Below are 25726 nucleotides of genomic sequence, written 5' to 3' on the forward strand. Positions count from 1 at the left end.
AACAAGGTACACATGGGGTGAGAGGTGGAGTGGTGCACCAGGAAGGGTCAACGGTGGTCTCCAGGGGCCAGCTGGGTAATGAGAAGAACAGACAGGCAAGGAGTAAGAAAATTTGATAGAAACATGGGTTAAAAAAGTTACTTACTTCTTTGCTGTAAGAGAAAATGGCAACAATATTAGCGCCTGCCAGAGTCAGTTAGGGAGCCCTCTGGGAGTGGTGGTTGGGAATGGTGGTGATGGTGACCGGTAATAGAGCTCTTGCAGATTGTTTTCATGCAGAAACTCAGGCCCAGGAGTGCCAGATATTTTTAAAATATAGACACATCTTTTAATGTTGGCGACGAATTAAAACTTAAAACGTACTCTGTCAGCCAACCAAAACTCTCCTTTTGGGTTGTATCAACTTTTTGGCTGCTAGTCTGTAATCGCCGCTTTAGGAATTGATCTAAACCAAAGTGAGGAGTTTGTGAACTACTTTGGGCTCAAAGGGCTGTGGAGTGGTGATGAAATGTGAAAATCTTACAGAAACTCTAGAAAATGCAAATTAAACCATAGTGAGAGACAGAGCTTTCATCAGTGGTTGCTGGGGGTTAGGCAGAAAGGAGGGATTCCCAAGGGGCATGTGGAAACTTCTAGAGGTGATGGACATGTTCATTTTCTTGACTGTGGTAATGGTTTCATGGATGCAAATATGTCAACACTTAACAAGTTGTTCATTTTAAATATGTGCCATTTACTGTACGTCAATTATATTTCAATAAAGCTGATTTCAAAAATTCTTCATAGCAGAAGCAGGCTGTAACAATTCTTAATTCCACTGTCAGGTCAAAAGTTTAAACACCCTCACTTCATTGACTTCCAAAAAATCCAGTCTAGGATCACTCCAAAGAACACGATTTAGAACTTTGCAACAGGTTTTTATTTTTGCTTTATATCTATTACAGTGTTTGAAACCTAAAGAAATACATTTTCTCTTCAAATTTGGATGTGTATATAAATATCATTTGTCTGGACTCAGCACACTCAATGCCATGGTTTCTTGGCCTGTATCTGCTCTGAAATCATCAAGCTTTGTCTGTCTACCCAGGGGCCCTGAGAACATGGAAAACAATAGCCAGAGTTTATAGTTCTTAAAAGCAAATAAATTTGGAAAGAAAAACTAGTGAGGGAAAAGGTTTGATTCACCTTCCTAAGGTCTATAGCTGGGAACCCAAGCTGTTTTTGAGGGACATCTGGTCTGTCTTGGGTAACTGGGACCTCATACCCCTTTGCTTCTTTAGTGGTTCAATCAAAGGCAATTCCCACAAATCTGGCTAAAAGAGCCAATACCCAACTCCAGGGCCTGAGGATTGTCGCCATGGCAGAGTTTTCTCTTCCCAAACCCAGAGGCCGAACATCTGACCTACACAGGGGAGCAGGGCTAGAGTTTAGCGGAGGGGTTCAGGTATGTGCTAATGTGGACATCAGCAGTCAGGCTGGCCCAGAAGTAGTGAGGTGCGCCCAAATGCACTGCAGACCTTTATGACACACTACACAAACCTTTCTCCTGGGGTGTTCTGGGCCCCAAATTTAATGGTGCCTCTTCTAACTCACAGCCAGGTTTGATTCTGCATGTAGCCCAGGCCTGATGCAAAATGCCCTCTCAGAGGAAAACTAACAGCTTTAATTAACAGACTTACTTGGTTTGTACTGACCTCAAAATTCTTCCCTTACCATGGTCTTCATCTGGGGGTGGGGCTAGGGAACAGCCAATGGGATGACTGAATCCTTTATGAAGGCCTTGGCCAAAGAGCAGCTATTGCCTACCACATGGATCCCCGCAGGGCCAAATTCTCAGCTTGTTGGCTTAACAAAAAATACAAAAGACAAGACAGAAAAAACACTGGACAAGATTGGTCTAAAATGTGCAATCCTAAAACGGCTATGGAAAAAACCTACTCTGAGCAATTTCTCAGTCTCACATGCACTTATTTCTAGGATAGTCCTACCTGGAAGATGTTGCTACTGGTTGTGAGGCTTTCCTGTGGTTCAGTGCGCTGAGCCTTGCACCCTTCCTCAGCCTGCCAGGGAGGCAGACAGGCACACACAATCCTGAGGTCCCCAGCCAGCCTCTTCTCCCTATGGGTCCCTGTAGTGCCTGCAAGGACCTGGAGAATCTGGCTCCTTGCCTTCAACTGAGAATCCAGAAGCCAAGCCCACAAGATGAATCTACTGAGGAATATTCAAGATGATGGCTATCAAGCCGAGTGAGTCTTGGAGAGAAGAGACGTGGCCTGAACAAATAAGCTGAGGCCTTCAAAGAAGGGCATGTGGGAGAAGGAGGGAAGTATTGCTAGGCGTTCATCTCCTTCCCTTCTATTTTGCTGGAAACGGGTAATTGTACAGTGTAGGGGGGGGGTAGGCAGACATGAGAAAATGGAAATCTAGTTCATTCTGCTAGAGTTTTCATATTAAACTGGTTTGGCTTAAGAGAAAATGAAGGTCAGTGCCTGAAAGCCTTCTTTCGCTCTTCCTTAAGTGTGGTAGCAGCTATAATCTGTGCAGTTCAGCTCTAAATAGGGCTCTTGGAAAGAGGCTTCCCGGGAAAAGAAAACAGGAGTAGATCTAAAGGTTCTAGGTAAGGAGGAACACAAAGGGTCCCTGAAAGCTGAAGTCATCAACACCTGTTACTTGGAAGGGTCATTTGTACCCACTGCCTCAAGTAACTAGGCTAGCCAGGTAAGGGTGGAACCTATGTGGTTCTAACAAGGTTGCAGCCAATACCATGGCCAGTCAGTCACTGGGGATAGCTCAGACCTGAAGGCAGGCTTCTAAGACCAGAGAGCCTGTTAATACTAGAGAAGAAGACGTGGGTGTGGGATGCCCAGAAGGGCTGGCGATAAAGAATAGCTGACACGGTTCAGAACAGTATTTGAGCACTTTAGCTAAGAAAAAGGCTCCTTGTCCCCTTAATCCACACCTAAGTATCTCCAACCCACCAGAGATCTTAAAATGGACATAGCTATGTGCCAAAGTGTTAAGATTGCAAACACAAGTCTTCTCAGGCTACTCCCTACAGCAGGTTGGGGAGCCCCTCCATCCCTGTAACATCCATTCAGAAATCTGTCAGAAAGCTCTGACTTCACCTAGGCCAGGGTCTGGAGTCCAGATAGGGACTGCCCACAAAGAGTGGCTGTCAAGCCTGGGCTAAAAAGAAATAGTATTTTGCTTCCCAAGATGGCCAGAGGAGAGAAGGAGACACAAAAGATGATGTTACTGCCTCTGTGGGCTGGAAGAACTTCACCTGTTGACTGAAGAGGGGGTCAGAGGAATACAATGGGAAAGCACGGTCTGAGGAAGACACTAGCAAAGGAAAGCTCCTAGAGGCCATGTTTATCTGAAGAGAAATTTGTCCTCATGTGCCCTGGGAGACTTCAGCCTTTGGAGTCCTTGTAGAAAACAGGCTTCGAGCAGTAGCCGATGATCAATAGAGTCTTCTCTTTGGTGCATGGCCCAGGATCTGAAGCAAAAGTAGATTTGGGAGGAACAGCTGGGGAAGGCAGGATGTGTATGTCTCACAATAAGAATTTGGCCCCAATGTCAGGGACTTAATTATTGCTAGAGATGTACAAAGTAGATCTTACTAAAATAAAATGCTCTGCCCTTTGGACAAGGACAAGGGGTGGGGGGTGGCTTTCTTTTGATCTGTAGGAAAATGGTTTTGTAATGGAGTCGGCAGGCCAAGTGAAGAGGGTCCTGCGCCTTGCCTGCCTGGGGAAGTGGGGTTGGTAGTTACCATACCCAACCTGCAGAGCAGCATCTGACTCACTTAGGCGGTACAGCACTGGCGTCACTTTTCAGTGATAGCCACCAGCCCCAACCACCTTTCTCAGAAAATGCCTCTGGAGTTGGATCTCAACACTGGAAACAGAGGGCAAATTCAAGACCAGTGGCCAAAAACAACTAAACGTTTTATCTGTAAGCAGAGTGGCATGGATTTCACCTGAGCCAGAGGGGGATGTGTAGGAATGGGAGCAAGAATGGCATTGTTTCTGGGGAAGGGAAAATACAGTTTGGAGTAGGGCACCTCTGCCCAACCTCTGTGAGGAAGCAGGGACAGGGCAGATTGTGCCTTCAGCTCCACCACTGGCCTACACTTAGCCAACAACTTCCTCCACCCCACCCCCAACACCTGGGCTTTACTACCACATGTAATCCATTGAAGCACACAGGCAAGCCATTGAGGCACTGCAGTAGCTCTACTCAAAAGGGAAAGAAAAGCCATTAGGATTATATTTGTCACAGGAAGGGTAAAATCCAAACCATGTACAAGGATCCCAATCAGGGAAGACATCAATCACTCAAAAAAAGTCCTGAGGCTGCTAAATTTCTCGGATAGGAGACACGGCAGCCATCTGTGATAACTTATGTGGACAAGGGCGTTTGAGACTGAATCTGAGGAGGCAGACTGCTTTCTGGGTTTCCTGATGTAAGCAGGATGCTCAGTGGTAAGGACTAGAGTGGTAGACTTTACCGGGCCCTGGGGCCATCCTTGCTCCATTCAGGTACTAGGACAATCAGACCAGGCTGCCCTGCTATATAAAGGTTCCAGAGCTAAGGGTTGGCCCCTGGTGGTGGCCCGGAACCCAAGCAGAGAGGAGAAGGATCAAGGTCAGGCTTCCTGAGCAAAAGAGCTTCCACATCTCTTTTTGGTCTTCCTCACAGTATCCTACTCACAGAAATTACAGAGACAGTTCTTCCTCTTGAGACCAATTAAGGTTGACCTACGTAATATATAGAATATAAAAAAATACAGAACTTTTTGACATTCTCTCCTTTGGAAGTAAAATATACATGATCCAACTACGGAAGAGGAAGAATAAGAAGAAAGGCCAAAGGCAGGGATCCACTGGCTATCCCAATACATGACACTCTCACTCCAAGCTCCTCTGCAACTTATGGGTCACCAGAGCAAGGACTTTCTCCTCAGGAGAAAGGAAGGACCACAGCCCTCTGTCACGTGCTTAGGAGAAAATACAGCTACCCCAGAGGTTCATCTCAACTCTGAGGGGAATTTTCAAGTAAACAAATGAAGTTGGGTCGCACCATTGGAAGGTGGGTAGGAAACATGGGATCAGTAGCGACACATGGGAAGCCCCGTCTGAAGGCCTGTGTTCCTCTCCCCTCACTCCCACTGGTGTACATGCCCCAAGAGAGTGAAGGGGATCTCCCAAACTTAAGAGGTCTGGGCAAGGGGTTAAAGGGAGGGAGGGGCCTTTGTCTCATGGTGACCTCCCCCTCAGCCTCTAGTCCCAGACAATGCTGGCAGCTGGGATTCCTAAAACCAGGAACTCATGGCTCTGGGAAAGAGCAATCGTAATACAAGAAAAATGTGCAAAAGAAAAAAAAATTAAATAACGCAATCCAAGCATACAAGATTAATATTCTGTCAGAGCAAGAACACTTTGTTTTGGATTTCTCCCCTCCCCTCCCACCCCCGACCTGTGGAATATTCCATCTGCTCAAGTACCCAAGATAAGAGTTACAGAGATCAGGGCAGAGGACTGGGAAGGATGAAGGAAGATAAAAGGGAAGGAAGTCACCACTAAAGAAAAAAAATAAAAAATAAAAAAGGTGCAAAATTGATTACCTCAGTCCTCCTTTGTCTACCCCTGGGCTCCTGGGTTAAAGACATATGTGCAGCCAAAATCTAGTGTAAGGAAGAAAAACCCAACACGTCCCCTTCTTGTCACAAAACCCAAATGTGAGCCTCAGATGGTTCTGTCTGTCCAGAGGGTGCTCCCTCCAGGGAAGGGGGCGGAGCAGGTCAAGAGCACAGTTTCCAGGGCAGCAGAGGTGTGTGGTGGCTGATGGTGGGGGGGCTGGCTTCCCGCCCACCAGAGGGCTGCTTTTCCGCTGGTTGGTGGTGCTTCCCATCCCCTCCCCTCCCCGGAGGCAGACATTATAGCTGGAAGCCCTCCATGGGGGCCTCAGGCTGCTGGAAGATAAACTGCTGTTGCGTTTCATCCACTTGGGGAGCCAGGCTGCTATCATCATCTTCTACGCCAAAGTAGTGCTCAATGAGGTCAAAGGCCTTCTGGTAGATCTCCTGGTTCTCATGGCTCTGGAGAAACTCAATTTTATCCAAGCCTATGGTGGCAAGAAGAAAGGAGGGAGAAGAGTAAACTTTGAGTGCTTTTCTATGGGTCCATGAAACAATCTATTTTTTCCTTCCCTGAGTTATGTTAGCATTTATAAACACAAGTAATATGATCAGATCTCTCTTTGATCTGAAAGAGGAGAGCCGAGATCTTTACCTAAAATGACATAACCCCAAAGGAAAAAGACCAAAATGTCAGTTATAAACCGGACAGTCTAGTCCCGATTCTGCTTTTAACCTGGGCAAACCGTTAACTGTTCCGAATCTCTTGGAGATGAGTGGTGAGTCAATCCAGCACTAACAGACCTTGCTAAGGAAACCATAAACAAAACGAAAAGACAACCTGCAAAATGGGAGGAAATGTTTGCAACCGATGAGACCGATGAGGGCTTAATTTCCAAAATATACAAACAGCTTGTATAGGTCAATAACAAAAAAAACAACCCAATAAAAAAATGGGCAGAAGGGACTTCTCTGGTGGTCCAGTGGGTGAGACTCTGTGCTCCCAATGCAGGGGGCCAGGGTTCGACCCCTGGTCGGGGAACTAGTTCCTGCATATATGCCACAACTAAGAGTCTGCATGCCACAACTAAGAGTCTGCATGCCGCAACTAAGACCCGGCGCAGCCAAAAATAAATAATAAAAAATAAATAAATATTTTTTAAAAATGTGTGTGTTGTAGGTGTACAGAATCTTAAAAAAAGGGCAGAAAACTAAATAGACATTTCTCTAAAGAAGACATACAGATGGCCAATAGGCATGTGAAAAGATGCTCAACATCACTAATTATTAGAGAAATGCAAATCAAAACTACAATGAGGTAACACCTTATACCAGTCAGAATGGCCATCATCAAAAAGTCTATAAGGGAATTCCCTGGTGGTCCAGTGGTTAGGACTCAGCGTTCTCACTACCGGGGCCCTGGGTTCGATCCCTGGTCAGGGAACTAAGATCCTGCAAGCCATGCGGTGCAGCCAAAAAAATAAAAAAGTCTACAAATAATAAATGCTAGAGAGGGTGTGGAGAAAGGGAACCCTCCTATACTGTTGGTGGGAATGTAAACTGGTGCAGCCACTATGGAGATTTCTTAAAAAACTAAAAATAGAGATACCATATGATCCAGCGAGCCTACTCCTGGGCATATATCTGGAGAAAACTGTAATTCGAAAAGATACATACACCCCAGTGTTCATAGCAGCACTATTTACAATAGCCAAGACACGGAAGCAACTGGAGTATCCATCAACAGATGAATGGATAAAGATGTGGTGCATATATATAATGGAATATTACTCAGCCATAAGTAAGAATAAAATAATGCCATTTGCAGCAACATGGATGGACCTAGACATTATCATACTAAGCGAAGTAAGTCAGACAGAGAAAGACAAGTATCATATGATATCACTTACATGGAATCTAAAAAATGATACAAATGAACTTATTTACAAAACAAAAAAAGACTCACAGACATAGAAAACAAACTTATGGTTACCAAAGGCAAAAGGGTGGGGAGGGATAAATTAGGAGTTTAGGATTAGCAGATACAAACTACTATTAACAAAACAGATAAACAACAAGGACCTCCTGTATGGCACAGGGAACTATATTTAACATCTTGTAATAAACTGTAATGGAAAAACAAAACAAAAGAAAGAAAAGAACTTGCTGCTAGAAACTCAGCTGAAAACATGCCTTCCAGCTCCTGATTCTATTATCAATTCTGGAGCTTTATTTTTGCATCTGTACCATAACCTACTTACTAGGTAGAGCCTATCAGAAACAGAACTCATCTACTGCTCCTCAGAGGAAATGGAACTGGTGGGATAAAACCTTGCATTCAATGATGACCCCCTCAAAACACACACCCTCACATATGTATACTATTTCAGAGTTTCTCTCTACTTACAGCAGACATGAGGTTGGGGAGAGGGCACCTACCATAGGCTTCCTCGATGAGGCCACAGTAGGGATTGACCCCTGAGCCACTGCGCTTGCCCTCTTGCTCTCCGAGCCGAAGGATGTTCTCCAGTCCATTGAGGGCGACTTGCACAATCTTTGAATCCATCACAGTCAGCAAGTCGCACAGGGGTTTGATGCAGCCCAGGGAGACCAGGTACCTGAGGGGCAGAGACCAGGTAAGTTCTAAATTAAGACAAGGCAAGGGAGGTGCCAGGCAGGTGCTATGGGGTCTCTGGGTCTCCCTCACACACATCAATGCTCTCAGCAATTCACTCTGACTGAGCTTTCATAACCACCCATCCTTTATCTCAATCTCATCACCCTCCCAATGCTACTGGTTTAGTTCATTTCCATGTAGAAGGCTGCCATGGATTCCTCCTCTTTGTCTCTAATGTCTCCTTGCTGCAGTATTACCTACTCTGAGCACATCATTTCCCTGCCTAAAATTTCTGTAGTCCCAGCTCTACAGTCATAACAATACAATCTGGCTCCTAACCTTTTCTAGCTTCCCCTCTCATTATTCCCTTCCGAGAATATCACATTCCAGTCAAACAGTAAAGGTCTCCAGGTTTCTGATTTTTGTACCTTTACTTACTTATGCTTTTTCCTGTCCAAAATGCCATTTACAACCCTGTATCCTCAAAAGCTTCACTCAGTGGCTATCCTTTTCTCCTAAGGTTTTATTTATACTGAATATATTCCCCTTCCTAAGCTACAAGCTGAAGGCAAGGCACTTCTCCAGTTCCCACCACTCCTACTCAAGTTGATAATGGAACCCAGAATCAAAGAGCATCCTCACACAAAATAGCTTTCCTATTTGCTTCTCCCAAGTATCACTGCCAAAAATGATTTCCCAAAGAAGCTGCTCTGAAAGAGCCATAGCATGGTTCTCTTTCATTTGTATGGATAATTGAGAATTACATAGATTTAAATTCTCTTGAGGGTAGAAAGAGGCAGAGGAGAGAGATGTCTGTGTCATAAGTTTCCATTCTCCAGGAGGGAAAAGAGGTACATGGTTTATAGGAATCTACTTCAGATTCCCATGCTACACTCTAGCAGCTTACCAGTTAAACCCTACTGGACAGGGGCAGACCTATCCCAGAAAAGGCAGTTTAGAGGTCACATGTAAACTGTGAGCCAAGAGGTAGAGTACACATAGCACTCAAGACAATGGGAAAGGACTGAGATACCTGATTTGTTCAGGGGTTCCTCCTGATGTGGCATTGGTGATGGCCCAGGCTGCCTCTTTCCTTGTACGGAACTCTGCTTTCTGAAGGATTTCAATCAACACAGGGAAGATATTTGCATCTATGACAGCCTGAGAAGAATTGGGGGGTGGAGGGTGGGGTGGGGGGAGGAAAGAAAGTCACTTCAAGAAGAATAAGCAAATCCAGACCCCAAATCAGCTAAAAGATTAAGACATCTTCCCCTTCCTGAAAGTTCTTTTCACATAGGTAAGACGCTACAGAGGAACCTGGCTTCTGTTACACAGAATCTTTGACTGATAGCATCCATTGACCCCAATTTCAAAAGGGAAATAAATTTTTTCTTCTAGAGGGCAATATCCCACAATGTCTCATGTTCCCAGGCCTTTCTACCTGCTGCCCCCCCCAACTTCCCTCCTGCTTGTTCTACCTGTATCTGAGCCCTGTTGCCAGCAGTGATATTTGAAATGGTCCAACAAGCTTCCTTTCGGATTGACTCCTTGGAGCTGCTCAGCAAGTGGAGGAGGCAAGGGAGGGCTGAACAGTTAAGAATGACCTAGAACACCAAAAGCACAGGCAACAAAAGAAAAATTAGATAAACTGGACTTAATCAAAATTTAAAACTTTTGGGTACCAAAAGACACCACCAACATAGTGAATTACACAAATCACAGAATGGGAGAAAGTATATACATATTGTATATCTGATAAGGATTAATATCCAGAATATACAAAAAAAATTTTTTTAAATGCAGGTGGCCAATAGGCACATGAAAAGATGCCAAACATCACTAATCATTAGGGAAATGCAAATCAAAACCTCAGTGAGATACAACTTCACGCTTATTAGAATAGTTATCCTTAAAAAATCCAGGCAATGCAAGTGTTGGTAAAGATGCGGAGAAATGGGAACCCGGTACACTTCTGGTGGGAATGTAAAATGGCGCAGCCACTGCACTGTTTTGTGTGCAAAACAGTATGGTGGTTCCTCAAAATCTTAAACATAAAATTACCATATGATCCAATAATTCCACCTCTGGATATATACCCAGAAGAACTGAAAGCAGGGACTCAAACAGATACTTGTATGCCAATACTCAATGCAGCATTATTCATCCTAGCCAAAAGGTGGAAGCAACCCAAGTGTCTACCAATAGATGAATAAATAAACCAAATGTGGCACATGCACACTTGGAATATTATCCAGCCACAGAAAGGAATGAAGGTGTGACATGCTAAAATATGGATGAACCTTGAAAACATTATGCTAAGTGAAATAAGCTGAAACAAAAGGACAAATATATATGGTTCGGCTTATACGAGGTACCTAGAGTAGTCAAACTCCTAAGAGACAGAAAATAGTATGGTGGTTACCAAAGGATGAGGGGAGGGGGAAATGGGAAGTTATTATTTAAAGGGTACAGAGTTTCAGTTTGGAATGATGCAAAAGTGGTGGAGATGGATGGCGGTGATGGTTGAATAACAATATGAATGTACTTAATGCCAGTGAACTATACTTAAAAATTGTAAAAACAGAAAAAGTTATGAATATCTGTACACAGGCACACGCGTGCACACACACACACAAAGAATGACCTAGAAAATGAGTGTGGGCTTGAGTGAGACTGCTCACCTGTAAGAAATTTGTGAAGAATCCCACAGAATTATGCAAACTACTCAAGACGCAAAGAATACTCAGATCTCTAGCCTTTGAACAGAGAAACACTGTATACTGTGCTCTCAGTGGGAGTGTTACTAACAGGAGACTAACACGAGACATGGGATCCTAAAGGTCTAGGAAGTAGGGGTGAGGTTCCATAGCTTTTAGTATTTCAAAGGTACCATAACTCAAAATCTGTTAACAATTACTTTACAATGTCCCAGGTAGTGAGTCAGGTTATTCCATTTAGTTTTTCTTCAATAGCACCCAATGGATGATGACTTGCTTCCAATTTATAGAAAAAAATGAAGGCAACCAAGTTGCCCCCAAATAATATAGAAAGTGGCAGAGCTGGAATTTTTCACTCAAGCCTATGCTTTCTCTCCTAGATCATGTTGCCTTCTACCAGGACCAAAGTCTGTGGCAGAGAAGGATTTTGTCCATAGACAGCCCTCCTCCTCCTCCTTACCTGGGTCTGGATGTCATCCCCGGTGACGATGTTACCCACAGCTCTCAGAGCAGGAGAAGCCACTTTGTTATCGTTGTGCCTACAGAGGAGGGTGATCTGATCAGTAGAGGGCCAGCACATGGCATTCAACTCGGCTGACCACCAAGGCCAGCAGCACTCATGGCTCCAGACCTTTGGATAGGGCAGCAGACTGCTGACTGCAGTTCTGAGCTTGGAGAAGCTTAGGGAATCTGTACCCTTTCTAACTGAGATCACTCACATTAGAAGCTCGACCAATCTCCGGCAGACTCCAGAGTCTATGACTGCCTGGATCTTCTCGTTGGGGCCATCAGACAGATAAGAAAGGGCCCAGCAAGCATCTGCCAGCAAGTCTGAGTCGCTGCTGAAGAGTAGGCGAGACAGCACAGGCAAACAGGGGGAGACCTGTTGGAAGCAGAGAGAGAGGGACTCAGGCGGACACGGTTACATCATCTCTACCACTAACCCTGACATCGCTGAGCCCTCCTCTACTAAGTAAGTCTAAAACCTGGAGATTTCTACTACATTAAACCATCAGGCCCACATTTTCACTTTACCATCCAGGCATATGAGATCACCTACTTCATTGATGACTGCCTTTTTCAGTTTCCCAAGGATGAGACTCTGAGGGTTCCCCAAAGACTTGAAAACTCCCATATCAAAATTCCTCCATATGAAGGAAACTGCTTTCACTCAGGAATTGGTAAGAAGCTCTCTTGGGACTTCCCTGGTGGCGCAGTGAATAAGACTCCATGCTCCCAATGCAGGGGGCCCAGGTTCAATCCCTGGTCAGGGCACTAGATCCCACATGCATGCCACAACTAAGGAGCCCACCTGCCGCAACTAAGACCCAGTGCAACCAGATAAATAAATAAATAAGTATTAAAAAAAAAAAAAAAAAAAAGAGAAGCTGTCTTACCTTTGCAAACTCTGGGGGTGGGTTCTTGCCTCGGCACAGGTTTGACAGGGCCCAGACTGCATTCCGTGTCATTGTCAGTCGTGTGGACTTGGTAAGCAGCCTGAAGGGGACAGCAAAGCCAGATCCTGAGCAATGATGCTCTTTGCATAGAGCTGTTGCCTACGACCCCCAGGAGCAAATCCAATCAGACCCCTAAGACTCTAGCAGCCTGTTTCGTCCTACCCATAGATTTAAGTTAAGTGAGCCTGTTTGGCCCAGGAGGCCGACCTACATCTTCACAGAGGATTAGGACCAGCTGTGGCTTATTAAGACCATAGCTAATAAGGACAAACAGAGGGCTGGACCGTGAGTAAGCATGCTAAATGTTTAAGATAGGACATACTGTGCCCCTAACTGTGGCCACAAGTTCTAAACAAGAGTATTGTTGTGTTTGGAAATAAAAGCTGAAGGTTTAGTGTGCGGGCTTTAGCCATGCAGTATGGAATGATTTTCTGTGACAGGCCCAAGAAGGAGTTATAATAGTAGCCTATGAGATTGTGGCCTCTCAAGAAAAGCTCCTCCCTCTGTTTTGGTTTAGATGTAGCTCTACTATAAGGGTACAGAGGAAGGGATGGGAGCATCCAGATGACTCTGCATGGGGTCTTAGATCTGTGGCTTACAACAGAGCTCTCCAATGTACTAGGCATAAACCCATAGCAAATCAATGCATTCCGTAGAGAAGGTTAGATTCTTCCAGATGGGCTAGTCCTTCCTCTCTCCTCTGGCTCAACAATGACAGGTATGACCAACATGAGATTCTACAGTGCTACAAAGTGAGGAAGCACAAGACACAGACCAGTGACACAATCTTCTTACTCTCAAAAGATACTATCTTTTACTCTGGCAATGAGAATGCACTTTTATCATTTTTGTATTCACTCATCGTCTTAAGGTAAACTGCTCCCCAAAGATCTGCCACATGGCTGCCGGAAAGATACCCCAGGTGCAGATGATAATAATTACTCACGTTAGCAAAGGATTAAGAATGGAACAGTTCAAGACGTAATCTCGGCAAACGGAGCTGTCTCCAGCTATGTTTCCCAGTGCCCAGACTGCCTAAAAAAGGGATGATGGAACTGTCACCCACAGAGCCTAGCGGCTTCTGTGAGTACTTTATACTCACAACTACAGAGTGACACCCACCAGTAACCAGGACAAACACCCCATCAAGACCTGAAACACACTAAATAAGCTCAGGTACCCTCCTTGTTAACATCCTTATTGAGCACTTGCTCTATGAGGACTTTTCCTCTGAGAGTTCCTGGTTCATTGGGGAAGGCAGGCTGACATTGTACTGCAGCCAGAGAAGCCAAACCAAGACCTCTTTATCCCCCCCAGAAAAGGAGAAAATGATGGGAAAACTGCATTCTTGTAGCCTCATAGGACCAACCCTATATGTAGTAATATAGGAAAAAACCCTAGTACCACTCTCCACTTCTATCCAACCAGTGGAAGAAATGGAAGTTGGGTTTTTATGATCTGTAGGTGCTGAGAAATGGGTATTGTGGTGTCTTTTTTCCAGCACCACCTCCGATGCCCAATGTGTGGAGTTTTTTCTACACCAACAACTAATTCTCTGATACCAACTGTGTCAATTCAGTTAAATTCTGACACTAACTCGGAGTTAGGGCAGATCCCACAGGCTAGGGGCTCAGTCCCACAAGACTGCCCTCAATTTAGATACTAGCTGCAATTCCCAGGCGCTACCCATACTTCTTACCAACTGGCTATAAATTCAGGAGTTCCACAATCTCCTCCTCAGGTTCAATAATTCACTAGAATGATTCACAGAACTCAGAACACTTTACTTACGTTTACCAGTTTACTGTAATACATACAACTCAGGAAGAGCTAAATGGAAGAGATGCACAGGGCAAGGTGTGGGTTGAGGAGTGGGGTTGCACAGAACTTCCAAGCCCTCTCCAGGCACATCACCTTCCCAGCACACTGAGTGTTAACCAACCCAGAAGCTCTCTGAATCTCACTGTTCAAGCCTTTTTATAACCCAATCCCTAGCCCCTCTAACCTCCCTGGGGAGGGTGGGGTGGAGAGGTGGGAAGAGTGGGGGTGGGGTGGGGCTGAGGGTTCCTATCCTCTAATCCTAAATTTGGTCTTTCTGATGACTAGACCTCCCTTCCTGAAGCTAACTATCTAGGTCACCGCATTAGCACAGACTCAAGTGTGTCCCAAAGGGGCTCTTTAGGAATAACAAAAGACACTTCTATCACTAAGAAAATCCCAATGTTTTCAGGAGCTCTTTGCTCTTAACCTCTTAACTGGGGATAAGTACCACTGGTACCATCAAGAATTAAGTCAAATTTGGGCATTACCTGTTCCTGTACATCCTCAAAGTCCGAGTTAAGCAGCTCTATAAAAATGGGGACAGCCCCTGCTTCAATGACAATTTTGGTCTGCTGAGAGGTTCCAGAGGCAATGTTCGTTAGAGCCCAGGCAGCTTCAAACTGAAAGTGAGATTAAAGCCATGAGTGAGAGGTCATTCCAGTTGAGCAGCCGTGCCTACTAGCTGGCTCAGAGCAATAAGCCTCCTGCCCCTGACTTAAAAACAAAAACAAAAACCACACAAGCCTTTCCCTCTCCACCTTTAAATGATAGGAAGAGGTGCTGGCAGTGATATAACATAATGGGAAGACAGAATTGGGCTTCCATGGTCCCAGGTCTAGTCCTGCACTACCACAGCACCCATGAGTCCTTTGGCAAGTCACATTTTTATTTCCCAAGCTTCACTTTATTCATCTCTGAAACCAGGATAAGAGTGAGATGGGTCTCTAAAAGTCCCTTTCAGCCAAGTTTCTAATAAGTTCTAATGGATTACTCATTACCCATTTGTGAGAAGAGAGACCCAGAGAAGCAAAATGGTTCATCTCACGGTTAGAAGTGGACTAGAACCTCTAGGGTTGGCCAAAAAGTTCGTTCGGGATTTTCTGTAACATCTTACAGAAAAACCCGAACGAACTTTTTGGCTAACCCAATATATTTATATTTATAATTTATAATATAACCTCTGAATAATCAGTCTGTCATATTCTGGTATCTTTCCTTTGAGATTGTTTTAGGGAAGAGTTTGTGGGCCTCTTATTTGATTGAGGTCAAGACCTCTGAGGTAACAGCATCTCTTAAACATTCCCTCAATATCTTGTCTATATCCTAAGAGATGTGTCTGTAGAAACATGCCACTACAATTTCTTGGCAAAAGGGCTTTCATCTGGTAACTCTCCACCCCAGGCCTCACCTGTAATGTACAATTCTCATTCCTCTTCAGAAACTCCACAAACCGATCCACCACTCCTGGAGTATTGATAACTTCATCTATTGGAGGACTAGGTTCTGGAAGAGGTAGAGGAAAAGTCAGGAGAGGCTTTGGCTAATGCTTTAATGGGGGTAAGTCCACCATCCTTCCTAGATACTCCTGACAATCCTTCTAAACATTCCCAAACTCCCTTTTGGTGAGGTAACAATAGCTGGTCATGGGGCTTCCCTGGTGGCGCAGTGGTTGAGAATCCGCCTGCCAATGAAGGGGACACGGGTTCCATCCCTGGTCCGGGAAGATCCCACATGCCGTGGAGCAACTAAGCCCGTGCGCCACAACTACTGAGCCCGCGTGCTGCAACTACTGAAGCCTGCGCACCGCAACTACTGAAGCCTGCGCACCTAGAGCCTGTGCTCCACGAGAGATGCCACCGCAATGAGAAGCCCGCGCACCGCAACGAAGAGCAGCCTCTGCTCACTGCAACTAGAGAAAGCCCACATGCATCAACGAAGACCCAACACAGCCAAAAATAAATAAACAAATAAATATATATTAAAAAAAACAATAGCTGGTCATTTTTGAACTGTATAAAATAGCTGAGATGCCAAAGAGTGAAGCCAATCCTAATTTAACTATGCTCACCTTTGGCTTCCTAAACCTAAGCAAGTAACTAACCTTACTTACCTAAGCAAGTAAAGAATTAAGGGAGAGAAGACCAAGGGAGGATCAACCCTTGTCTAAACACTTCCCTTCCAAGACCAGCATTCTTTTCTTGGGAGGAAGAAAAGTCAGGGAATATTTTTCCCATCATACATCAAATTTTTACTAGGCACAAACTATGTGCCAGACATGTTTCTGGGTACTGAGGATACAGTAGTAAACAAAACCAAAAGTCTCTGCCCTCGTAGAGCTTATATCCTCGTGATGAGAAATATCCTGTTATGTTAGAAGGCAGTAAGTGTAATAGGAAAAAAAAAGAATACGTAGGGTGGGGTAAGGAGACTAAAAATGCTGCAGGGGTGGGGGGAGCTGCAATTTCTGATAGCGTGTCAGGGTAGGCTTTACTGAGAAGGTAGGATCTGATCATAGAAATGCAGCAGCTGTCACACAGTTATCTGCAAGTAAAGGATATCAGGCAGAGGAAATAGACAGTGCAAAGGTACGAATGTGCCTGGCTTGTCCAAGGACACCAAAGCCAGTAGGGCTACAGCAGAATGAGTGAAAGGGAGTAGTTGATGAGGTCAGTGAGAAGAAACAAGATGCTAAAGTCATGCAGGGCCCCCTGGGGAAGACTAGGCTTTGTACCTTTGGAGAGCAGTTTCCGGAATTTCTGTGTGGTTGCTAACTGCAGGTCAGAATCGTCAGAAAAGAGCATCTCTACCATCTCTCTTGTGATCACGCTCTCCTAGAACATAAAACAGGTTCACGACTTTGCAAACCAATACTAGAGCCAGATATGAGCCCATAATCCTGTTTGGAATCCTGCTTTCTAAAGACTTCAGGGCAAGAGGAAGGCGTAACAGCAGGCTCAGAAGGTGTTTAATCCACAGCTGCTTCAAGTTGGAACATTTGGAAGTGATTCTTAACCTCTGAGGCAACTGACAGCTTCCCTTAAATGTTTCCTCTGGTGTTTCCATCAGAGATGAATCCTTATTGACTCCTTAAGCTGACCAGCTACAAAAGGGCCCATGGAATAAAGAGCTTAGCATGGTTGTTGGTAAAGCTAACTAGATGATGTGAACTGACCAATTTCTGTTCTGCAGAAGCAGGTACTTCCCAAGCTTGCCTGGGAAGCTTGCAAGGGTCTTACCCCAGTGGTAGAGCTCACATAGGAGTCCATGAGGAGACTATCGAACATGGCGGCTTCTTCATTAATCAGCTCCACATTTCTCCGTTTAAAAAGCTGAAAGTAAAGAGAAGAGATGGTGGTAAGACTTCTTACCGAAACAAAGAAAACAAAGTATGACCCAATATTAAATTATGGCATAACTGTCAAGGAAATGCTACTGTATGAGGAAATGCCAAGCTTAATATACTGATATGGAAAGATATTCAAGGGCTTTATTTTCTATGTTATAGATTGTTTACATTTTTGGAGAACATTTTTATAAGCAAAAAAAATCTTTTAAAATTCCTGTGCCCTTTGTATAAAAGGTGATGCATATAAAAGGCTGTGAAGGAAAGAAATAATGGTAAAGCAAAAGGGTGGGCAAAAGCAGGTTAGCATCTAGACCTGGGCAAGGAACCAATTTGGTGGTGGCGTGTGGTGCATGGTGCATGGCAGAGTGTAGACGATGAGGCATTAATACAGTCTCAGTTCTAGGGAGACTTACAAAGAATGGACTCAAGAAATAGAAGTAAGGCAGCCCAGATGGCTGACAAAATTCGTAAAGGGCCAGGCTTGGGGCTGGGCCTTGACGGCCAGTCCTAACAGTGACTACTGGGTAAAAACAAGGGGTTAGCACTAGAATGTTATATTGAAGACATAAATGATGTCCAAGTTGTTCTAAATTATGGAAAAGGAATAAGGGACAGTTCTTTCTCAAAGCTTCCAAAATTTCTTTACAACAAAGGAAGCTGGATGAGCGGCCCACAGAGATAAGCTACTTTCCCAAGAGGAAAGTGAGAGTGCAAGGTGGAGGTCACCCGTGGTGGCTGGCCTGCCTCCCTGAAGAGCACGTTTGAGAATACTTGGGCTAACCCACTTGTTGCTCCCGTTTCTGCTTCCGGAGCTGAATGCCCTCCTCCTCTCTTCTTCGCCTCATTTCCTCAGGGTTTAGGGCATTGTTCTTATAGCTCTTCATTCGATAATTGTCTTTCCCTGGGCTCGCCATGGTCTCTGGAAGAAGGAAGATACAAACATACTGGCAAAGGCTCTTAGGAGGACAGCATTTCCTTCTCAATGGCTTCTTTCCCTACCCACCCTCCCCTTCTCAGGGGGACTCACAGGTTCCCAAGGAGGCCTAATAATCTCAGTAACTGCACCTGACATCTCTAGTACCACCCCCACACAAACAACACAGTCTCCTTTAATCATAACAAACTTATTAAGTAAGTGCTTTTATAGCAATTGATATAAGCAGAGGAGTTAAAAGGTGTAGGCCCTGGAGGCAGATTGTGTGGGTTCATATACCGGATCTTCTACTTGTTAGCTGTGCAACTTTCAACAAGTTGCTTTAACCTCTATGCCTCAGGAGCTCATCTTTAAAACAGGGATATAATAATTCCTATTTCATAGAGCTGTTAGAAGGATTATATAGCTTAATACATGAGCACGGAGTTGTTAGAAGGACTATATAGCTTAATACATGCAAAGTACTATTTAGAACAACAGGCATATGGTAAATGCTCACAAGCTATGATCACTTCTATGACAAGACAGAAAAGTTATATGACTTGCCCAATAAACTCAAATATATTTAACCTACCCAGGTGATATACGTTATAGTGTACCCAATTCAGTGGAATACCATGTATTTTTTTTTAATAACTCATGTGGCCACCCATCTATATTTTAAATTAAAGAAATTTAAAATTTTATTCTGTAATATTTGCTACATACAAAAAGATGAAACATAATGTAAAGTTACCAAGCAAAATAATACAATGAGCATCTGTCAACTCACCACTAAACCTAAGAACTAGATTATTAATATGCCTGAATCTAGTAGTAGGGTCTTTCCCTATCCCAGGCCCCTCCATCCCCACTCCAATTCCAGCCAAAAGAAAACTGCTATGATGAATTGTCATTATCTTTGCTTTTGTTTTTATTAATCACATATATGTTTACTCCTAAATATTGTATCATACTATGTTTAGTGTACTGAGAATTGTCGCCCCTCCACTGGGTTTTTAAGATTCACCCATGTTTGGGCTTCCCTGGTGGCGCAGTGGTTGAGAATCTGCCTGCTAATGCAGGGGACACGGGTTCGAGCCCTGGTCTGGGAGGATCCCACATGCTGCGGAGCAATTAGGCCCGTGAGCCACAAATACTGAGCCTGCGCGTCTGGAGCCTGTGCTCCGCAACAAGAGAGGCCACGATAGTGAGAGGCCCGCGCACCGCGATGAAGAGTGGCCCCCGCTTGCTGTAACTAGAGGAAGCCCTCGCACAGAAACGAAGACCCAACACAGCCAAAAATAAATAAATAAATAATAATTAAAGGTGCTAATAATTAAAAAAAAAAAAAAAAAGATTCACCCATGTTTTTGCATGGAGCTGTATTTCTTTAATTTTTCCTATGTCATATTATTTTACTGTAATAAACACATCATAATTTATTTGCATTTCCCTGATGATTAGTGATGTTGAGCATCTTTTTCATGAACCTGTTGGCCATTTATATGTTTGCTTTGTAAAAGTGTCTATTCAGGTTCTTTGCCTATTTTTAAATGCATTATTTGGTTTTTTTTTTGCTGTTGAATTGTGTGAGTTCCTTACATATTTTGGATATTAATCCCTTATCAGATATATGGTTGGCAAATATTTTCTCCCATAGGCTGCCTTTTCATTTTGTCGACCATTTCTTTTGCTGTGCAGAAGCTTTTAAGTTTTCTAGTTCAAGCTTTCTCGTTTATGTGATCCCACTTATTTATTTTTGCTTTTGTTGCTTGTGCTTTTGGTGTCATATCCAAAAAAATCATTGCCAAGACTAAGGTCTTTTTTCCTGTGTTTTCTTCTAGGAGTTTTAACAGTTTCAGGTCTTACAATTAAGTCTTTAATCTATTTTGAGTTGGCAAATAACATCTTAGTCTTCACTTCCCAGACCCTCTGAAATAGTCTGCAGATCACACTTTGAGAACCCCTGCTCTAAGGAATGAATTGCTGGGTTTAGGCAAGTAAATGTTAAACTTCACCAGATATCACGTTGCCCTCCAATGGGATGCCAATTCACATTAGCTCAGCAATACGTACCAGGTTCCCACTGATGTATATCCTATTACTCAGAATTATCACTTCTGCCAATCTACTGAGTATGAGGTACTTCACTGGGGTAATGATTTGCATTACTAATAGGGTTAGATTTTATGTTTATTAGCCATGTTTCCCTTTCTGTGAAAAATGTCTGTTTACTGTACTTCGAATATTTTTCTATTGAATTACTTGTCCTTTTCTTATTGATTTATAGTTCTTTAGATATTCTAGTTATTAACCATTTGTTAGTTATTTGTATTACAAATATCTTTTAGGAATTTGTATCTTTTCATTTTTTGCAATTTTCACTTTATGGAGTTCTTTAACAAGTTCTTAATTATAATGTAGTTAAATTTTTCTTTAATACTTAGCTTTTTCTGTGTGTCTTGTTTAATAAATCCTTTCACGCTCCCAAGGTCAGAAAGATACCCTCTCATGTCTTCTGAAAGTTTTAAAGCTTGCCCTTTACATGCCAGTGTTTCATATACCTGAAATTTAATTATTTGTGTATAAGCTTTAGGAAGTTAACACAAAGTCTGAACATTAATGACTTAGGTACACAGGTTAGGAAAAAAAAAGACAGGAGAGAGAAATCATACAGCAGAGAGAATCAACAAGGCAAAACTTGGAACTTTCAAAAGATGAAAAATAGTCAAGTCTCTGGTGAGATTTCTCAAGAACAAAAGAGGACACAAATAATGTTAGGTAACTAAAGAGATTGAAAAGCAAATATGAACAACTTTATGCTAGCTAACATGTTTGAAAAGACAAATTCCTAGAATAATATAACTTGCCAAAAGTGACTCAAACAGAATGTGACTAGCCTTACAACCATTAAATATACTGAATCAGCACTAAAGAATATTCCCACAAAGAAAATGCCAGGTTTAAATGGTTTTACAAATGAGGTTTTTTTTTGGTTTGTTTTGTTTTGTTTTTGCCAGAGAAAGACAAAGTGAATATTTAATGGAAAAGGGGTTATTTAAGTAACAATGTTGGTAAAATTCCCTGATTCTCAGTGTTTTAACAGAAAATATATGACTCCACAAAGCATCCATGGGAATGGATTGGCCCCTAGACATCAACTCCCTGACCTGAAGAGAAGAACTTCCAGAGAAGATCTTATTTGGAATATTTAGCTAAAACCCTTGTCAGTGCTACTAGAAGTCCCCAGAGGGATCAACACTGCAATTTCTGTTTTTAAGTTCAATTTTAAGTTTTAATTTTAAACAAAACTTTGAAACATGAGAGAAATCTGAACATAACTTTTATAACTCTTATTCCTCTTATTGAAACAATTTCTGGATAGGCGTTGATATTTCACTAGTCCCTTTAGTGAACTCAATGTTTAAATGCATCTTATTCTTTGATTACTTTCTTTTTTTTTTTTATAAATTTATTTACTTATTTATTTATTTACTTATTTTTGGCTGTGTTGGGTCTTCGTTTCTGTGCGAGGGCTTTCTCTAGTTGCGGCGAGCGGGGGCCACTCTTCATCGCAGTGCGCGGGCCTCTCACTGTCGCGGCCTCTCTTGTTGTGAAGCACAGGCTTCAGACGCGCAGGCTCAGTAGTTGTGGCTCACGGGCCCAGTTGCTCCGCGGCATGTGGGATCTTCCCAGACCAGGGCTCAAACCCGTGTCCCCTGCGTTGGCAGGCAGATTCTCAACCACTGCGCCACCAGGGAAGCCCTCTTTGATTACTTTCTAATTCATGATTTGATTTTGTTTGATTATTGTGATAATAAAATAATGGTAATAATGATAGACTCACCTGGAGTTTTAAAAATAGTAGTGATCTCATGTACCACAATGATAATATTCTACATAATTACAGTGCAATATCAAAACAAAGAGATCGACATTGGTACAATCTACAGACCTCATTCAGATTTCACATGTTCTCATTTGTGTATGTGTTCTTCTGCGTGTACTCATTTGAGTGTTTGTGCATACGTGTGTAATTCCATGCAATTTTACCACGCCTGTGGATTTGTGAACCCACCACAACTATCAAGATACAAAACTTTTCCTTCATCACAAAGAACTCCCTCCAGCTGCTACCTGTTCATAGTTGCATTCATAGTTGTTTTTTAAAAATAAAAATAAAAAAAATAAATGAATACATTTATTTATTTATTTTTGGCCGCACTGGGTCTTCGTTGCTGTGTGCGGGCGTTCTCTAGTTGCGGCGAAAGGGGGCTACTCTTCATTGCAGTGCGCGGGCTTCTCATTGCAGTGGCTTCTCTTGTTGCGGAGCATGGGCTCTAGGTGCGCGGGCTTCAGTGGTTGTAGCACATGGGCTCAGTAGTTGTGGCTCACAGGCTCTAGAGCGCAGGCTCAGTAGTTGTGGCGCATGGGCTTAGGTGCTCCGTGGCATATGGGATCTTCCCGGACCAGGGACCAGGGCTGAAACCTGTGTCCCCTGCATTGGCAGGCAGATTATTTTTTTTTAAATTAATTAATTAATTAATCAATTAATTTTTGGCAGTGTTGGGTCTTCGTTGCTGCACATGGGCTTTCCCTAGTTGTGGTGAATGGGGGCTACTCTTTGTTGCGGTGTGCAGGCTTCTCATTGCACTGGCTTCTCTTGTTGCGGAGCATGGGCTCTAGGTGCGCGGGCTTCAGTGGTTGTAGCACGTGGGCTCAGTAGTTGTGGCTCACAGGCTCTAGAGCGCAGGCTCAGTAGTTGTGGCGCATGGGATTAGTTGCTCCGTGGTATATGGGATCTTCCCAGACCAGGGCTTGAACCCATGTCCCCTGCATTGGCAGGCGGATTCTTAACCACTGCGCCACCAGGGAAGTCCTGGGCTTTCTTTTTTTCCATAAATTTATTTATTTTATTTATTTTTGGCTGTATTGGGTCTCCGTTGCTGCGCATGGGCTTTCTCTAGTTGTGGCGAGTGGGGGCTACTCTTTGTTGCAGTGCACGGGCTTCTCACTGTGGTGGCTTCTCTCATTGTGATTGTGGAGCATGGGCTCTAGGCGCGCAGGCTTCAGTAGTTGTGGCAGGCGGGCTCAGTAGTTGTGGCTCACGGGTTCTAGAGCACAGGCTCAGTAGTTGTGGCACACGGGCTTAGTTACTCCATGGCATGTGGGATCTTCCCGGACCAGGGATTGAACCTGTGTCCCCTGCATTGGCAGGCAGATTCTCAACCACTGCGCCGCCAGGGAAGCCCCCCGGGCTTTCTTTTTAATTGCAGTTAGCAGGGCTACTCTTCACTACAGTGTGCAGGCCTCTCATTAAGGTGGCTTCTCTTGTTGCAGAGCACGGGCTCTAGGTGCGCAGGCTTCAGCAGTTGTGGCACATGGGCTCAGCAGCTGTGGCTTGTGGGCTCTAGAGCACAGGCTCAGTAGTTGTGGCACACAGGCTTAGTTGCTCCGCGGCATGTGGGATCTTCCTGGATCAGGGATCGAACCTGTATCCCCTGCGCTGGCAGGCATATTCTTAACCACTGTGCCACCAGGGAAGTACCGGAAGGGACATTCTTTTGATAACAATACCAAAGAAGGATAATATGAGAAGGTCCTATACTTTTCCTATATCACTTATGAACAAGGATACAAAAATTCTAGATAATATTAGAGGGAGGTAGGGGAGAGATAAATGAGGAGTTTGGGATTAACATATACATACTACTATATATAAAGTAGGTACACAACAAAGACCTGTAGTTCACTGTATAGCGCAGTGAACTACACTCAGTATTTTGTAGTAACCTATAATGGAAAAGAATCTGAGAAAAAATATACATATATATATATGTATAACTGAATCACGTTGCTGTACACTTGAAACTAACACAACATTGTAAATTAACTATACTTCAATAAAAAATAAAATAAAATTAAAAAAGATAATGAAATAACATCATTAACTGTACTGAAAAAAACTGCCAAACTAGAATTCTATGCCCAGTGAAAACACTTTCAAAAATGAAAGTGAAATAGACTTTTTCAGACAAAAGCTGAGACTCTGTCTCTAGCAGACCTGCACTAAAGAAATGCTAAAGTTGTTCAAGCAGAAAGGAAATGATACCAGAAGGTAACTCAGATCTTCACAAAAGGAAGAATACTAGAAATGGTAAGAAGTAGGTACAGATACAATAACTTTCCCATTTAAAAAATTTCCTTAGGGCTTCCCTGGTGGTGCAGTGGTTGAGAATCTGCCTGCCAATGCAGGGGACACGGGTTCGAGCCCTGGTCTGGGAAGATCCCACGTGCCGCGGAGCGACTGGGCCCGTGAGCCACAACTGCTGAGCCTGCGCGTCTGGAGCCTGTGCTCCGCAACAAGAGAGGCCACGATAGTGAGAGGCCCGCGCACCGCGATGAAGAGTGGCCCCCGCTTGCCGCAGCTAGAGAAGGCCCTCGCACAGAAACGAAGACCCAACACAGCCATAAATAAATAAATAAATAAACCCAAAGTTTAAAAAAAAAAAAAAAAAAAATTTCCTTAAACCTAAGAAGATAAAATGAGAATTATAAAAAATAATCCAAAAGAAAGCAGGTAAAGAGGGAAAAAAGAACCAAGAACATACGACAAATAGAAAACAAACTGATTTCCAGAGTTACAACATTATAATATTCAAATGTCCAGTTTTTAATTTTTAAAAAATTACAAGGCATACAAGGAAAGAAGGAAGTATGGTCCATTCAAAGGCACAAAATAAATGGACAGAAACTTTTCCTGAGGAAGCCCAGACACTGGACAAACTAAGACAAAGACTTTCAAACAACTGTCTTAAATACACTCCAAGAGCTAAGGGGAAAATTTGGACAAACAACTAAAGGAAATCAGGAAAACAATGCTGAACAAAATGAGAATATCAACAAATAGAAAAGGAACCAAAGAGAAGTTCTAGAGTTGAAAAGTATAATAACTGAAATGAAGAATTCACTAGAGGGGTTCAACAGCAGATCTGAGCAGGCATCAGACAGAACTAGCAGGCTTGAAGACAAGAAAATTGAAATTATGCAGTCTGAGCAGAAAGGGAAAAAGAATGAAGAAAAGTGAACAGAACCTAGGGATCCATGGAACTCCAACAAGCAAATCACAATATATACATTTAGGGAGTCAAAGAAATGGGAGGGAAAGGGAAAAAGAATTCTGAAGAAATAATGGCAGAAAATTTCCCAAA

The 25726-nt window shown here is 43.3% G+C and overlaps 1 protein-coding gene across 2 annotated transcripts in view; it reads right to left on the bottom strand.

Annotated features, from left to right (window-relative positions):
- Positions 1–797: 797 nt before the first annotated feature.
- KPNA6 (karyopherin subunit alpha 6) overlaps positions 798–25726 on the bottom strand; it is a 52431-nt gene continuing 27502 nt past the window's right edge. For both annotated transcript variants that reach the window (XM_082345501.1, XM_082345502.1), the window contains exons 2-14: positions 18385–18518; positions 17490–17582; positions 16985–17084; positions 15662–15756; positions 14742–14873; positions 13379–13467; positions 12373–12472; positions 11695–11858; positions 11436–11514; positions 9737–9862; positions 9292–9419; positions 8081–8259; positions 798–6129 (exon numbers count right to left, since the gene is read on the bottom strand). In XM_082345501.1, the coding sequence (XP_082201627.1) occupies positions 5942–6129; positions 8081–8259; positions 9292–9419; positions 9737–9862; positions 11436–11514; positions 11695–11858; positions 12373–12472; positions 13379–13467; positions 14742–14873; positions 15662–15756; positions 16985–17084; positions 17490–17582; positions 18385–18518 (1607 nt within the window). In that variant the 3' untranslated portion in view covers positions 798–5941. The remainder of the gene's footprint in view (positions 6130–8080; positions 8260–9291; positions 9420–9736; positions 9863–11435; positions 11515–11694; positions 11859–12372; positions 12473–13378; positions 13468–14741; positions 14874–15661; positions 15757–16984; positions 17085–17489; positions 17583–18384; positions 18519–25726) is intronic.

Source organism: Balaenoptera borealis (assembly GCF_965194805.1).
Source record: "Balaenoptera borealis genome assembly, chromosome: 1".
In the NCBI taxonomy this organism is placed as follows: domain Eukaryota; kingdom Metazoa; phylum Chordata; class Mammalia; order Artiodactyla; family Balaenopteridae; genus Balaenoptera; species Balaenoptera borealis.